The following is an 18,361-nucleotide window of genomic DNA, read 5'->3' on the forward strand; positions in this document are numbered from 1 at the left end:
ATCGCTATGTTGCAGTGTTTACCAATACAAGATATTTCTCTCTGCAGATTATATGACTGTATTAAAACAGATATGATACAAATTCACACATCAACATCAATTTGCCACTGAATTTACAAATGTTGTCAGTGAACAAAAAATGAACAAAAACGTTTTGGCAAAGCTATGGATGCATCTCACCTCCATGGTCTTCAAAGCATAGGCCTGTCGCATATATATAGCGCATATATATATATATATATATATATATATATATATACATACATACATACATATATATATATATATATATATTCAGAACTTTTAAGAACTTTAGGGGCTCTGTACCAATTTTGCCAGTAGCCTAAATGTTTATATATTGGTTCATCTATTTGTTTTTTTTTTTATTATGGTTTATTATGGTTTAGCTGTATAGTGGTAACCACAACTTGTAGAAATACTAGTCATGTTCAAGTCTCAGTAAAATAAGAAGCCAACTTGTTACTTTGCACCTTATAGATTTCTTGTTTTTACTTAGTGCAGGGATTTTGAATGTTTTCAGTCTTTGATAAAAAATGAAAGGCAGTGATACCTATGTAGAGGATTTGTATCTTCAGCTTGCATTTGCTCAGTCAACTCAGTTCAATTGTATTGCGTACTAATTCAATTAAACCACAATTTATAACAGCTGAGAAATGTATATTTTTAGCTGAAATAGCTCTTTTACAGCATGAAGAATTAAATAAAAAGGTAAGCACTGCTGTCTCCACTTACACAGAGGTCATGAGAACCAGGCTCTAAAAAGGCATGTCTGACAGAACGACACTCTCTTACCCCATTTAGCCCCTATGATGGATGGATCATTTTATACACCATTAATCCATCCATTTGTCAATTACTAATGGAAATTTTGGGGTTGAGGATGGGGTTGTGGGGCAGGTCTCAGGAACTGTCAAGTTGCTGAATGCCACATTGCATCACTGCTGACTGTAATTACAGAGCCTGTCTGAAAAGTAACAAAAACACTCACCCAAAAAAGGTGCAATTGGTGATAATGATGTTTATTGTCCTTCATGATTATTATCAACACTGTCATTTCCATTTGGAATTCATTTTCTATTGGTACTGTGAACATGATTGGCTGAGTACCATACATTGTTGTGTTGTTTAATAAGCATTCACTGCAAGACAAGTGCCTTGCAGATGACACTCTGCTGGGTGAGAAAATTATACTCAGTCTCAACGAGAGAACATCACATTTGAAAACAATGGAGAACAGAGATGGATTTGTTCCCAGACACCTTTCAAAACTCCTCTAATGAGAGAAAATATGTAGGAATTATGGGAGATTATGCAAATAATTGCACAATGGTGCACTCAAGGATTTGTTATGTTTTGTTCCATCCCTTTTATCAAAAATCTGGAAAACATAGGAGCACATTAGAAGTGTCTTCATTTCTTGCATTACGATGTCAACAGTATATTTATTTATGCACAAATCCACAAACTTTTTTTGTCTTATTTTGTTTTTTTATTTTATTTATTTATTTTTATGGCTATCTATATAATTTTACTCTGTAAAACAGTATTTGCAGGAAGGGGGAAATGAACCAGTAGGAAATCCAGTGACAATAAATAAGGCCAGGAGACAGAGGATGCTTCCTGAATAGATGAATGGTAAAAAAAAAAAAAATAAATAAAAAATACGAGAAAGCTGTCTGCTGTAAGTTTGAGGAAATTACCACGGCCTGTGAAGGCATCCCGCTTTCTTCCCTCATCTCTGAACGATAGGCGGATGTCTCTTTAACAGCTGGGGTTACCGACACACCGGTTCTCGGGCCTGATGAGCTGCTCTCTCTATTTGCTCTGCTCATTCTCCTGAGCACCGTGGCCATCCAGATTAGAGCCTATGGCCCATTAGGCAGCCAGGGAGGTGGGCAACTTCAGAAGTGTCGCACAAGTGTGTATGAGAGTGTGCACGTCTGTGTGCAGTAAGATACACACTACAAGTCATTCTGGGAAAAAAATAGGCTGTAGGAGATTTTGTGGTCTTGTTCTTCTATTCTTTATGAGGACCAAATGTTCCAATAAAGACAGAAACTTGATGAAACTATATTTCACTTTGACCTGTTCAACATACGCAATGACTTATTTTAACAAGGAAGACACATATTGAGGTTTTATCAAGATTAGACTGCAGGTTGGCTCATTTCTGTGAGTGCACAAATTTAAGAAGAACACAGGATGGAAAAATCTTAGTTAGGCCACATGAACTGAGAAAATCAACTTGTCATCTGGTGTCTCCCTAAACTGTGACATTGCACAGATTTTCTGTTATTAAAATCTGAGTTTCTGTAACTAGGGCTCTTTTCTTTTTTCATCACTTCTGTTAACTATTCAGTTCTTGTTCTTTATTCCAAATGAATGTGCTTTTGCTTTGAGTATGCACTACCCACTCATACACTGGAATTAAATAATGAAAATATTTCAAAGGTTAGCGGAAGTTGAAAATCTTTTAATGTTTATCTATGTGTTCATGCCCTCAAACTATTTCCAAAAGGGAATAAACATTTTCAGTTGTGTGCATAATAAATGAAGTATGAAATCCCAGTTTACGCCTTGTTCTGTTTATAGTGCTACTTTACAAAATATTTTAAACATCCCACTGGAAATGAATTCCATTGAAAATTTACTGAAAAAAAAAGACAAAACATAAATACATCAATTCTTTGGTCTATCTGAGATGTTGGTGGGTTGTACAGATTTGGCTAAAGCTAAAGATTAAAATTAGCTTGGAGATCTTCCAGCGTCATGCTGTGGTACCGGTCTCTGAAAGCACTGTATCTTGTTTTCCCTAAATCTGAGACACGTACACACTGTGGCATATTGATACAAGCTCATAAATCAGCAATCGCTCTCTCACACAGACACAAGGTGTGCACTGTGGGAGGGCAGGGGGGCAACCAAAACATGCATACTGTAGTGACTGGCATATTGTGCTGGCACACAGTACGAATTTCATGAGTGCCAATACTGATAAGGAGGAGGTTTCCAACGTCCTAATCTGTACTGCCCTTTTCATGTCTCAACCCCTGTTTGGTTCACTCTGACCGCTTTTCTAGTTTCAATTTTTTAAAGTTGAAACTAGAAAAACCCTCTATACACTACCTGCACAGTGTCAAACAGAAGACAAACTTAATGAGTAATTAGTGAACATGGTGGAGCATTTAGCTGCTGAAGTGTCAGATACTGTTATCAGGAGCTGGAGGAGACCAAAAACAAAGCTAAAATGAAAGTAACAATTGGACTTACTTTCTTCAGGTGGTTCCAAGCATCAATCCAAATGATTGATAATTTTGCTCCATAACTGTGGGATGTGTCAATAAGAAACGCTTTGCTAATATGTTTGCCATATGAACTTAATAGGTGGTAATATGCCAGTATTGTGTTTACAACTTGTGTTAAAGCCCCCAAGTGGCCAAAAATAATCAGTTATTGAAGGTTTTATTGTTTTTTTTTTTTTTTACCCAAATGACAATGGAACCATTGTCTGTCTTGTTTGTCTATATGTTTGCAGCAACAAAAATTTATGCCCTTTCACATGCTGTGCATGGAAGAGGTCCCCGGAGTCAATGCACAGCATTGCATACACCCATGGATGTGCATGTGTAGGTTAATGCTCTCCACTTTGCTCCACCCTAGGGGGTCTGTGTTTAGAGGCCAGACAGTTTCATACAAACGCATCATGTAAATCAAAAGCTGAGCTTGATTTTGAAAAACAAATCAGAAGACAAGGCAGGTTGTAAATTGCTGCAGGCAATTTTGAAGCACTGTAATCATGGTTTGTTTTTGAGCAACTGTTTTTTCCTCTGTTATACTATTTGAAAATACTCAATATCATCCTCGCCTTGGGCTGCAGAATGAAGCTTCACATAGATAACCAAGTGTTCCTTCAGGGCCAATGCAATAATCAAAAATAGGAAAATGGGTTTACTGTTGCACTTGAAATCCTTCTAGTTTGAAAAGTTTATTGTGGATAAGATGCTCTGTAACCCCTACCATGGGAAAAATTTGCTCAAATGTCATTAAAGCATTGCTGGGTGAATGTCTGTAAACAGTATGTTGTTTACAAATCTAATCAGCTAAACTGATTAAATGTTGTATTGTATATTTTAACTGTTATACTGGCAGTGGATGATTAACAGAGAGATTTGGGGTTTGATCTTTATTGTGCCAACCCTGAGCAGCACTGTTGAACTGCAGTCTAAGTCCTTGGACAGTACAGCTTCACAACCAGTTTAATTATCATTTCTTAACTTGGCCTGAACGGGATCAACAAGAGTTGGACTTACGTTTTCTGAATTGAGTTTTGCTGGATAGCAATATTGTTATAAAGCTGTTTAGTAAATTACATTTTTTTTCTGCCAGACCATAAAAATGTTTATGGGTGCCCCTACAACTGTATTCTTTCTTAAAGATACTTTTTTTCTGTCATTTAATAAAATTTTGACAACATGACTTTTACTGGTATTTCTATACTGTGATGTTGCCACATACTGCAGTTTTTTGCAGTTTTTTTTCACATTTGTTAACCATTTCAACATGTACCACAACTACAAGGAATGTGCTGATTTATGTGAGGTCATTAGATTTGTTGACTCAAAGGAAACCAGCCAACAACATACTAATAATGAAAACAGACAAACAACATGCATTGCAGTTGCATTGTTTAATGGACTTGGGGTGGAATTTTCCTTTCAGCCTAAGTTTTTTTTTTTTTTTTTTCAGTTTGAATTCCATCCACGTGTGGGGCAGTTCTGTATGGGCTGGCACTTCATTGTGAACAGGACATTAGTGAACCCATTAGCGTTATAAAGTCTCATTGTCTCTGTCAGTTGTGCTGATGTGGTCTCGTTCCACCTCTTTGCTTGTGATGAGTACAGATGGACAGAGCTTGTTCTCTCTGGACAGGGGGAATCATAGCTCACAGTTAGGCCCCCTATACACTACAGTCACACCTCATTGACTGCTATTACAGCAAAGGAAACCAAATCATTGCAGGGGGGTGGCAGCAGAGGACCTCTTCTCAACAGTTTGCCGTCTTTGATCATCATTCTAAGTCTTGACTAGACTCACTCTCTACAGGGATGAGAGATGATTTAAGTCATCTGCAATATGTTCTATTTTGCAATTTTAGTAGTAGTATTGGTGGTAATGGCATAAGACATGCAGTAGTAGTCAATAAAGTATTTGTTTTGGAAATAATAGTGGCAGTGGAAGCAGCACTATCTCAGAACCATAGACAATACACAGCAAAAGTAAAACATTTCAGCCAAACGTGCTGATATTTTGTAGGTTGGAATAAAGGCATTAAGTAGTAGCAAATGTGAAAGCGATTAGAATATTTAATTGTCATTGTGTCCCCATCAATGACAAATCTCCAGTACACACTGTTACTGCCAGTCTAAAATTTCTATAACCACTCCTTTCACTGAGAAGCACCACAACATTTGTCCATCTTTTTATAGCTGCAATACGTCTGCAATGTGACATTAATAGCTTGATCCATTTCTGGAGAATGTACGGCCTCCCTCAAGCTACGATAGACACAAACAGGCCACTGTGGTCAATATATTCTAATCCACAACCCTCTCGTCCTCCGATGTGTTCACACGTTGTGCCCTGCAAAGTCAGTAGTTGGCAGCTTCTCTACATTGTTTGGTGATTGGCTGGGAGCTAAGTGGTGGTGACGGATTGCAATGTTGATGTATTTACCTCCTCTGTGCTGACAGGAAGCTGTTCCTATGTTCTGATTGACTGGGTCTCATCACAGCAGCCGGCGTTGCTTTGTTTAACCCGGTCAGGTTGGGGAGGGTTTGCTTACTCATTCAATGAGACGTCCATGAAGATGAGAGGAAGACCTTCCCTAATCTTGGCTGACATTGGTGGCTTGGCAAGCAGAGAGGCTCACTGTTGAACTGCAAATGGATGGAAATGAAGCTACACTTGCTCTGGGATAAAGTTTGCTGTACTGACATGCTGAACATGAGATAACTATACCACATCAATGCTGGTCTAGTAGTTATCTGCATAATATCTTTTTTTGTTTTTTTCATAAAGTTGCAGTTTCTAGTTTGAGTTTGATTTTTCAGATCATAAAAAACACAAAATCCACCCCCCAAAAAAGAATTAAAATCTTATTCTTCCAGTCCACAAAAATGGGATCAAAACAGCCTCCCCGAGGAGGAAATCAGTGCATTATATCTTCAATGGAGGGATTTATTAGATGTCACTTTTACAGTTGGTTTGTCTACAGTGAATTTGCGGTTGACTGTGTTTTGTTTTTTTTCATTATTCACCCTCCATGGAGCAACATCAGGATTTGTCTCCAGATTACATCATCACAGCAGTCTCTGTCTACTCTTCGACTTAAGAGGAAACGTCAGATACACTGATTAAAACTACAGGTGTATGGTGGGAGTCTGAAAGTGTGACTAGGTCCACATACCGTACTGCATGTCTTCAAATTCAAAAAGCTGTATTTGTATAGACCCACTGTCCTATACATATAGGGATTCAAATTAAATGTTAAAAAAATGAAGGCATCTATTCACTTATTTATTTATTGTTTTAAGTTTAATTTGTCATTTATTTCAAAGGGATCCCCAGCATGAACACACTGAATATGCTATTATTTAAGCTAAGAACTTCACCCTGCTAACACAGCCCATTACATAATAACATTTACTAAAAGTCTGTTCTCTCAAATGAGGTTCGTTAGGTCAAAATCATATCAAGCAGTGGCACAAGTTTATTTTTTTTACCATTTTCAGGTCCTTGTGGAAAAATTTGGGAAGCCCTCCACTTGAACCAGTACAACACACACACACATAAAGTCAGCCGCAGACACACACAAGCGCGCCATTGCCTTGTCAGCTAACCCCCTCTAGTGCCGAGCATCCTGCACAGATGCGCTCAGTCTCCCACTGTAGACGCCGCTTCAGCTTCTCCTCCGCTGCATCCCAATCATTCCTCTATTCACCGTCCACATCGCGCTGCTGCGGGCTGGAGACAGGGAGAGCTGGCAGTCCGCGGCGCATTCCCGTGCCAACCACAGGATTTCTGAAGTCTGTCACGACTCCGTGCGCCACGGAGACGCACTAGGTTGATGAGGAAAATTTTTAGCGTATCTTTGAAACAATGTAATAACGGCGATTGAAGTCCATGGGAAAATCTTCAAAGTTGTTAGTACCCAAGTGTTTCTTATTTTGTGTAAAGAAAAAAACTGATTTCACTTTATTTATTTCCGCGACTTTATCCAAATTCTGTCCGTTCCGCGTCGTCGCGTCCGCTGCCACCAGGTAAAGGATGGATCTCTTGTTCCGTCACTCGGCAGTTCTCTCCAACCAAGACCAAATGTAAGGACCGGGACCAGTGGAACGCTACTTGTGGAAGATCGCTTTTCTCTGACCACATTACCTCTGGGCCAGAAGTACCTCAGATGAAGCCGGTGATAGATGTTGCAGCAAACATGAGTTTGGGAAAGAGATTTTTCCTTGTTTCACTCTATCTTGGAATTGTCCTCACTCGCTTCAGTCAGTGCAACCAAGGTGAGGCAAACCCTCGGAGTTTAAGGATCCACTCATAACATACCTGAGTTTGTTTAGCATGTATAGTGACAATTTATTCACTCTTTTGAATGTTTTTCCTCTTCCCTCGTACTTGTAAACATTTTCACCATGGACACATCTTAGGATGCACCCTGCTTTTACTGTAACAGTCAATTAAGCGATCCCACTAATGTAAGTAGTTAAATAAATAAAGTGATAACATCTAGAGCAAATCACCACTGAGAAAGGTCGTGCACTTCTGACATTCATGCAGGTAATGTGCCAAATCTTAGAAGTGCGAAATGCTAGAGATAACACTTTTTTTTTTTTTTGCCTTTGTCTATATAAATCTTCTTTGTTTGATCATAGTGATATAAAAAGGTTGCACAGGAAATTTATTTAGATATCTTATATGATAGCTGCATGTTCCTGTTTATTGTTTCATTTTCTTGTCGTTCAACATATTACTCTTTATAATTAAGCATTCTGGATGCACCATGACTCAATCCAGAGTCAGACTTTAAGTTTATCATGCTCTTGGTAGAGTTCAATGGATTGCCTCAGCTCAGTTTTTATCTAACCGCTCAATCAGGTCATAAAACCAAAAAAAAAAACCAAACTGTTTTTATGGAAATCAGCTGCTGAAGTGACAACCCCGAGGCTTCTTTAATTACACATTTTACATTTCACACACACAGGAACGCACACAGAGACACACAGATAAACCCAAGATTGAATCATTAAGTGGGTGACAGTGTGAGAATGTGTGAGTGCAGACTTGCATGTTTTGTGCTGGGGGTGTTACTGTAGATTTTAGATACACAAGCAGTAAGTGGTTCTGAGCTGCCAAAGTTGAATTTATTCAGTGAGTGTTTGGGTATGTGCATAGAAAATGTACTTATATTCACTTTGTGCTGTGTGCGTACTGAAATGCACACGACCACACATCAGTTTTGTGCAGTGCATTCCTGTGACTGCATGTGGTGTGGGTATAGTGTGAAACTGTGTGTGTGAGTGCTTGTGTACACTTAAGTATATGAACTTCTTTTGCATAAGCTTGCAGTCCACCTGTCCATGATTTGTGCCCCCCCCCCCCCCCCCCCCCCCCCCACCCCCCCCCACCCCACACACACACACACACACACACACACACACACACAGCAGGGGCATCAGTGAGGTTTAAAATAGTCTTATTGATTGTGCGGGGACACAGCAGGATCTGCCCCCCAGGTTATATTTTATTGTTCTCTGAGTTCAATAAGAGTGATGCTACTCCCTGTTCTCCTAGACAGCTGCTACATAACAGCCTCACTCTGTGTTTTTCTCTGCCACAGATTGAATGATTGAACTGATGTCTGCTTTCTATTGTACTTTAGTCTCTCATATTGACTAGTCTGGGACCTCAGTGGCGCAATTGCAGTCGTTGTCTACCACGGCGTGGTAGCTCAGTATGGAAAAACTGATAATAACTCTGATGACAAAGAAAAGTGTCACGTTAGGTGGTGAGGCATTAATGTTTCTCACCTTGCCGCATCACACTATTTTGTATTTGTCAAATTAATACCAGACTGTGTACAGAGGTTTAGTGGCTTCATAGGCTTCATAGTTTAGGACAGTTCAGTGTCAGGTTTGCGTGGAAGACTCTTAATTGTGCATGGGCATGAAGGTAAAAGTCTGTCTCAACCTCCAATTCACTTTTAGAGCCAGCTGCCTCATGACCATGAAAAAGAAAACTAGTAAACACATGTTCTTTTGTTGTTTCCTGCTCCGCTACAGTATACACTGTGTTCTGTAGGCTGGGGACAAAACTCAACACCGTTACTCGGGGGCGGGTGTAGTTTGATGCTTCTGAACACAGACAAACAGAACTCCAAAGATTGGGGATTTCACACACAAAATTGGGCAAGATGTCAGCTGTTAGGAGAACAATAAAAACCAATAACCTTTTGCTTCTCGCCCGTGTGCCTCCTCTCACAGCAACATATCAGACAATTCCCCACATCAACCCAGCTGGGATTGCAGACAGTTATTAACAAAGCTCTACCCACTCACTGCCAAGTTTGAGAAAGCCCCTTTTTTCCCCATCAGTTGATCTCTTCCCATAATCTTTGCTTTTATTAATTTTTTTTCCCATTTCCCTCCCTTGTGAAGAAGCAATATTTATTATAATGAACATTCACTAACCTGATTTCTTGAGCCCTTGAAGAATTTTCATGAGCAGGATATTACTTAGACCCAGTAAACCGGGAGATTGTGTCTTTGTTCCAGACTTCTGATATTGTTCAGATTATTTTTCCTGACTGAGAAATTCATGCACGAAAACTTGACATCAAACCATCCTTGAAAAATGGATATATAGACTTTTTTTTTTTCTTTTGGTGGTCAAACGCATCTCACTGAGATACTGTTGGAAGTCAACACATGGCAGAAAACTGTTAGCTGAGCTACTTAGTGTTACTTATTGCAAGACAAAAGAATCTGGCGGTTAAATCAAAATAATAATTCAACCCTTCACACTGATTTATGTGGACAGCTGATTAAAGCATCTGATCTCACTGCCACCACCCGCAGAGTACTGATATGACCATCACTGCTGTAGATGAAGGAGATATTCAGCAGGAGTGTGCTGTCAAAGAAAATCAATCAACCAGCCAATTCAGAACAGCCACATAAATGTTAACTCTGCACCTTTGGCTTACAAGCCACTCTCTACGTTTGTGTGTGTGAATACGTATGATACAGGAGCAAGAACATAGTGCACAGTATAGTCAAAGACGATTTCAGTAAGCATGCATTTGTGTTCAATTTGAAACCACTATGTGAAAAAACACTTTATTTGAACACTTTAGATGCATTTTATTCCGATTTTTTTTCATTTATGTCCACAGTTGTACGTGTACAGGTAACAATATAAAGTCTGTAAAATGTAGTTTTGTCCATGCAAAAGGTATCTCAAGTCCAACCATATCATTGTTAAATGGAGTACATGCTGCTGCATCTAATGAAAGGTTTTTCTACATTAACATGATCTTGGGAGAGAAACGACATGGTGTAAAAAAAACTCATCGCGATAATACGAGAAATGTCTTGAGGAAATTGGTGTGTTATTCATACGGCATTTGATGAGACCGGGCTGTCCACATAGGAGAGACTAGAGAGTCTGAGATGACTCCAAGCTGAAGACTGCTAATTTTGTCAAGGCCAGGCTTCCTCAAAGTCATTCCTGCATTAAGATGACGATTGTTGAGTCGTACAGTATGCAAGCTTTATGGCCACCTGGTGAACAAGATCCACATCATATTTTACTCTTGAGGAAGATAACTCCTTTCAAACTCATGAATGGTCAGGTGAATATGCCTCAGTGAATGCTGTTTAATTTTGAAATGTCATTTCTATGAATTTGCTGTGGTATTAAAAGAGCCATGCCAGTGTTATAGTGTTATATCACTGGTACAGTTTCAGACTGGTATTGTACTATAAAGACAACCCAGTTGTTATGAGAGTCAATTTACAGACATCTGAAAGGGCTCTACACACCTTCGGTACACCCTTACAGGGGTTTTCACTCTTTTTGCTTAATTTGTAATTTGGAAAATTACCATATGAAAAAGGAAAAAACATCACTTTCATAGAATTAATATGAAAAAAAAAAAAAAGCAACGAGGTGCTCACTGCTGTGTGTTTACTGTATTTGTGAAAGCAATGGCATCCTGCATGGTAGTAAATCTGCAAGTGAAGTGTTTTACTAAATGGGAAAAAAAACGCAAAAAATGACTGAAAACATGTTGAAACACGACAAATGTTTACAACTTTTAGCTGAAACTGCTTTTCCACACTGTTGTTGCAATTTGTGTGAAGGCTTAGCTTCAGCCTAATCAGTAATGTCTTATTGAGGTGTGGCCAGAATTGGAATGTGTTATATTCAGCACTGTAGCAGCAGTCCTTGACCCAGTGCAGAATGGCTAATTCACATTTTATTGGCATGAATTCCCATCACTAATCTCTCATTTAAAAACACTTACAGCTTATATCACATCTAATCAACCACATTCGAAGATTTGCTTTGCTGTCATTTATTATGTTGTTGAATGTTTGATCTTGGTGGAGTGTGAAGATGTGTTGAAAATCCTGTCATGCCTGTCAGGTTGCCTCTGCTATGGATAGTTTCCCATTTCACAGCATATCATTCCCTCATCTGCTGAGAACCCAGCACTTTGTTTACACCACAAAATGACAATGTGTAGTCACCACTGAAATACCCACCAAAATCAATTTCTGTTAGTCTCTGCACATCAAATGCTGTTATTTGTCTCTTAACAACACTTGCTGTTTGCCAGAATGCGTATGTAGAGAGCTTGCAAATTAAAAGGTTTTGTTTTCATTTGGAAAGACTTTGCTTTTTGTACCACAGTAGTCTTACAAAAATAAAAAAAAGAACATTTCTGCTGCATAGAAAAGGGTTTCATTAATCTTCCACCACAAGAGAAGCCCGTGTTTAGCTATAGCCAACTAGCTTAGAACAATTTACTGTCACATCATACTCAATTATCTCCAGACTGAATCTTTAGAGCAATGCCAAAATTCATGTAGTGCACCGAATAATGTACCAGATCAGCCCCCGTGATGAATGTTTAAAGAGCCATACTGTGTTCTCAATTCATGTTACTTTTTATAGCATGAAGTCAAATGATGGTTTGATTAAGGACACTCTAGACACATTACTCCTACCAAACAAACAAAAAAAACCCTACCTTATGTAGGTACTTGAACAAGGCAAGAACACCTCTCATTGTTGTATAAATACTCAACCTGCTTCACATTGTAATTTACATTAAGTAACAGTGGATGAGATGCCCTTCGGGTCTGTTGTTGGCGCTGCAGTTATTTTGGGGTGTTTGTGTGGCCTGTGAGGGCTGTAGGCCAGACAGAAGATGTCATCATTCTACTGGAGCTCCATATATTTATGAGTTGGCCAGCTCATGTTCTATTTATATCTAACCAGTGGAAGTCCCAGAGGACCCTCAGCTCCAGGCAGGGTCTGTGGGTGCCGCACTGAAAGATGACTCTATGGAGGGATAGAGAGAGAGAAACAGAGCGAGAGAGGATGGATGGATATGCATCCTATGCAGGCAGTTTTAGTGTACACTGCTAGGTACGCTCTTCACTGGAGATGTGCCTAAATCGAGTACACACTCACAGGCAAGTGAAAGTGCACACGCATGAAAATATGTGCTTACATTCGCACACACATGCACATTACTGTTGTTATCTTCATGTAATTTCAATGTAATCAATGTAAATGAAGAGTTAAAATACATATTATACAGTTATAATATGTACTTTATGTGATGTATGGTAATATTTCTCTGTAACTGTGCAGTGAAATATTAGAACACAAAAGCAGGCACATGTTGGTTGAGGACTGCCTTTCTGCACATTGCTGTTGGTGTCAAGTCACACCAGTAACTGCTGTAGTGTCAGCTCAAGACAGTGCCAGCAAACTAGAGGTGTTTCATCGCAAAGGATCTTTATTCTTTCACACAAAATCAAGCACCTTTGTGATGTCACACTTCTTCCAACAAGGTGCATTGTTGTAAGTTGTAAGTAAGTTGTGCAAAGGCTGATTCAAACACCTTATAAAACTTTTCCATCAAGATGAGACTATTTTTCCTGGTTCTTATAAAGTTGGAAACACAGTGTTTTGACCCAGCAGTGCAGTGTTCTCTGCTGGATACTTCCACACTGCCCACTAATGTACATCAGCTGTTCTTTATTTATGGCAAAGTGAGGTGTGAAACTGCTCACTGCAGTGAGCAACATGGCCAGCTCTCAGTAATTAGGCCATTCTCCAGGGACTATGCTGCTCACCTGCCCACGGTAGCCTAATGGTGTCCATTAACACTACTGGCAGTGCCAGCTAGTCCTCCAGCCTGGCACTGGCACTCACATGGCACAAACCCGGCACTGGTGGACAGAAAAAGATACACAGAGATGCTGGAACTGATCCAAAAGTCAACATGGAGGAAGTACTAAACTAAGCTAGCTAAGTGGAGAGGATGGAATTGGAAGATGAAAGGATTGGCGTGAAGCCTTTCCTTGCTGTGGCGGACAGGATGGTCGATCACTAGAATAATCTGCTACATTTTCATATAAATCAGTCAGAAATTTTCAACATTTTATCTCAGATTGATGTAACACAACAAGAGTTATTTAGTCCTTTACATTCACTGTTCTGAAAAGACACTTGTTAAGTCTTTAATCTGAAATATCATCTTGTGTTAATGATTAGATATCATCATACCAAACTCACCAGAAAACACAGTAAACGGGTAAGCTAGATGGTGCTTTTTTTTTTTTTTTTTGACCTTTTGGTCAACTGTGATTGTTTCTGGAGGAAATTCACTCTGATAAACAGATGCATTTACAGTCCCTAAATGTCATATTAACAAAATCAGAAACTTAAAATAAAAGAGGCACTAAAAATAGAGGCACTGATGAAAACTCATATTGGTCAAACCAAAGTTACAAGCTGATGCTAGAACTTGTCACACTCTCTTTTCTCTTTCTCTTGCTACATGCATGTTGTGTTTCTTTCTCTGTGTCCTCCCTCTTTGCTCAGGGAGTCTGTTTTCACCACTCCCCATCTCTCAGTCATGTACAGCATATGGATTTTTACACCTGTTTGGCTTGATCCAAAACAGGTGTTACATTGTTTCTCTGTAGTGTCTTATAGAAGTTCACTGAGATGAGGGGACGTTGAGGAGCATTTAGTTGTGTATGACAGACACATACACACAAACACAAGGGAAACCTCAGTGAGCTGATACAGGACATCCTCTGTCAGCTAAGCTCCATTATGGTATACAGGCTCATAACTGGAAAGAAGAGAGAGACTTTCCTTTCTGCTTGCCTTGATCTTGTCAGAGCACATTCACAGAGATATAAATATCATATTTCTTTTGGTCTGACATTGTAATTTACAAATGATGATCTCACTGTCATGATCAGCCCCCTCAGTCTTTTAACTCATTTGGATTCTTTGTTTTCCTGGATTCTGTTTACTGTTTCCTGTTTTATTTTGAAATTACCTTCCTTACGTCTCAATTATGTTGTTACATCCTGTCTTTGTTTATTTCCCGCCTTAGTGATTGTCAGCCCCGCCCTAATGTGTTTCACCTGTTCCCAGTTTCCCCTGCCTCCCTTGTGTATTTAAGACTCAGTTTTTTGACTCCTTGTTAGTCTCACGCGTTACTGGTGTTTTTAGTGGTTTCCCCTCCTGTATTGGATTTTGTTTTGTTCATGTAAAGTTTCTTTGTGTTTCCTTGCACTGTTTCATTCATATCCCTGAGTTTTTGCCCTACGTAAGTTTGTGGATTTCTTGAGCTCCTGCCTGCCTGGACTCTAATTTCTTCGCCCATCGGCATGTAAGCCATTTTTTGTCATTAAAATATTTTCACTTAATCTGCCTGCTTGAGTGTCTGCATTCTGGGCCTTTCCAAGAAACTGCCTCCTCCGATGTACATTTGGTTGTGTTAACTAAGTATCCCATACGAATGATGTTAATGGAGATTTATTCAGGAAAGATTGTCACTGATAGAGATTTGTGCTGTCATAATGAACCCCCACCCCTGTCTCTCCAAGGGCCACTTACAGAGCTCTAAGTGGACATTCATGACTGACTGATACTTAGAACTCAATTATTATCCAAGTGGAAAATACACTATGATTGGTCAGATATCAGAGTCAGTATTAAACATGTGTGATTCTCAACATGACACAAGATCTAAGTCAATGGCTGCTCAAGGACAAGTCTAAAGATGAATTTTTTGGCTACTGATGAGCTGATTCTACAATGATGACTCAGAACACGAGAAAGAAATGATCGGTTTTAAACAAGTCTCCTGAGTCTAGTGTTGTTTTTCTGCCAGCTATCACTCTCTTTCCCAAATACCAATTGTTTTCTTATACCTACTTCATGATGCAGTGCATCTACATGCAAGTAGGATGTAACTGTATTGTTGCACATACTATGGATTTGGCACATTTGACAAGGTGACTGGATGGATATTTATGGATTTTGAAAATGCAACCATGTCTACTGTCTATTCCCTAATGTTGTCACAAGTGTAGGTTAAAAACATTTTTAGGGCCCGAGCACCGAGTGGTGCGAAGGCCCTATTGTTTTTGTAATGTTTATTAGGGCCCGAGCACCGAGTGGTGCGAAGGCCCTATTGTAATTCTAATGTTTATTATTAGGGCCCGAGCACCGAGTGGTGCGAAGGCCCTATTGTTTTTGTAATGTTTATTATTATTATTATTATTATTATTATTATTATTATTATTATTCCTCCCAAACAACTGCATTTTTCAACACCTTCCCATGCTCTAAAACGCCTGAAATTTTGCACACTCATCAGGTCTGGTGAAAAATTTGATATTTTGTGGTCGTTGTAAATGGGGGGGGCAAAATGGCTCCGCAGCGCCCCCTTGAAATTTTCAAAACCCCCCTCCCATTGGGCTTAGTTTGTCATAGGTGCATGAAAATTGGTACACATGTTGATCATACCGAGACACACCAAAAAGTCTCTTGCCACCATGACCTCAACCCAACAGGAAGTCCGCCATTGTGGTCGGAAGTTGGCGATTTTGGCGAATTACATCATTGGTATGCGGACGAACTCGTGCTAGGGATTTCACCCGATCCACTTCATATTTGGTGGACCTCACCTCAAGACCATGATGATCAAAAGTTATAACAGAGTTTTCTCTAAGTTAAAGGGCGTGGCCTCTGTGGCCCGCCAAAGTTTGGTGGCGTTTGGTGAATTTGCCATGACATTTTGAATGGCTCTCACGTCCACATACTTTATCCAAACATCTTCAAACTTTATGAGCATGATCAGGGCTCTGCCCTGAACGCCTCCATATGTCAAACTCCCGCCTTACTCGTGGCGTCCCCTGCTGGTAACAGGAAATTACCTATTTTTACTCTGAAGTGTACTGCTCCTTAATAGTTGACACCATCGGCTTTGTTTCTGCTCTACAACCTTCCCAACTACTTGGTGAAGCTACATTATAAAGGCCGTGAAGCTGGGTGCAATGGCATCTGTGTGGCGGCGCGGCAACTGACGATCCCTCGCCGTGAAATTACGTTTGGATTTGTAATGACCTTAACAACCTCCTATGATCATAAAAATTCATACACACGTTCTTGGGGGCTGATCCTACACTCTGATGGGGTTTTTGTAATTGGGCGGGGCAAAATGGCTCAACGGCGCCCCCTTGAAGATTTAAAATACCCCTCTCCATATGGGTTTTTTTGGAGTACGAAGATGAAAATTGGTACACATAAAGAACACCTCCGGACGCACAAAAAAGTCTCTTGATACCATGACCTCAACCTAGCAGGAAGTCGGCCATTTTGATTTTGGCGGCCAAATTTCAGTGCTTTCCACCATTGGTATGCGGATGAACTCGTGCTAGGGATTTCACCCGATCAACTTCATATCTGGTGGACCTCACCTCAAGACCATGATGATCAAAAGTTATAACAGACTTTTCTCTAAGTCAAAGGGCGTGGCCTCTGTGGCTCGCCAAAGTTCGGTGGCGTTTGGTGAATTTGCCATGACATTTTGAATGGCTCTCACGTCCACATACTTTATCCAAACATCTTCAAACTTTATGAGCATGATGAGTGCTCTGCCCAGAGCGGCTCCATATGTCAAACTCCCGCCTTACTCGTGGCGCCCCCTGCTGGTAACAGGAAATGACCTGTTTGTACTATGACGTGTACTGGGGAGAAGAGGAGAGGACATAGGGGGACTCTGGTACTTGGCTGGGCCGGCTGCGACTCCGGCGGGTCGCAAGGGGTGCGAGGGCCCGTCATCGCTGCTTGCAGCTTTAATTATTATTATTATTATTATTATTATTATTTGTCCTCCCAAACAACTGCATTTTTCAACCCCTTCCCATGCTTTAAAACGCCTGAAATTTTGCACACTCATCAGGTCTGGTGAAAAATTTGATATTTTGTGGTCGTTGTAAATGGGGGGGGCAAAATGGCTCCGCAGCGCCCCCTTGAAATTTTCAAAACCCCCCTCCCATTGGGCTTAGTTTGTCATAGGTGCATGAAAATTGGTACACATGTTGATTATACCGAGACACACCAAAAAGTCTCTTGACACCATGACCTCAACCCAACAGGAAGTCCGCCATTGTGGTCGGAAGTTGGCGATTTTGGCGAATTACACCATTGGTATGCGGACGAACTCGTGCTAGGGATTTCACCTGATCCACTTCATATTTGGTGGACCTCACCTCAAGACCATGATGATCAAAAGTTATAACAGAGGTTTCTCTAAGTTAAAGGGCGTGGCTACTGTGGCCCGCCAAAGTTTGGTGGCGTTTGGTGAATTTGCCATGACATTTTGAATGGCTCTCACGTCCACATACTTTATCCAAACATCTTCAAACTTTATGAGCATGATCAGGGCTCTTCCCTGAACGCCACCATATGTCAAACTCCCGCCTTACTCGTGGCGCCCCCTGCTGGTAACAGGAAATGACCTATTTTTACTCTGAAGTGTACTGCTCCTTAATAGTTGACACCATCGGCTTCGTTTCTGCTCTACAACCTACCCAACTACTTGGTGAAGCTACATTAGAAAGGCCGTGAAGCTGGGTGCAATGGCATCTGTGTGGCGGCGCGGCAACTGACGATCCCTCGCCGTGAAATTACGTTTGGATTTGTAATGACCTTAACCACCTCCTATGAT

The 18,361-nt window shown here is 40.2% G+C and overlaps 1 protein-coding gene across 2 annotated transcripts in view; it reads left to right on the plus strand.

Annotated features, from left to right (window-relative positions):
* Positions 1-7,510: 7,510 nt before the first annotated feature.
* The window catches only part of LOC121194083 (ephrin type-A receptor 6-like), a 177,389-nt gene continuing 166,538 nt past the window's right edge, over positions 7,511-18,361 (plus strand). For both annotated transcript variants that reach the window (XM_041056666.1, XM_041056667.1), the window contains exon 1: positions 7,511-7,589. In XM_041056666.1, the coding sequence (XP_040912600.1) occupies positions 7,511-7,589 (79 nt within the window). The remainder of the gene's footprint in view (positions 7,590-18,361) is intronic.

This window comes from Toxotes jaculatrix, chromosome 15 (assembly GCF_017976425.1).
Source record: "Toxotes jaculatrix isolate fToxJac2 chromosome 15, fToxJac2.pri, whole genome shotgun sequence".
Taxonomy (NCBI): Eukaryota; Metazoa; Chordata; class Actinopteri; family Toxotidae; genus Toxotes; species Toxotes jaculatrix.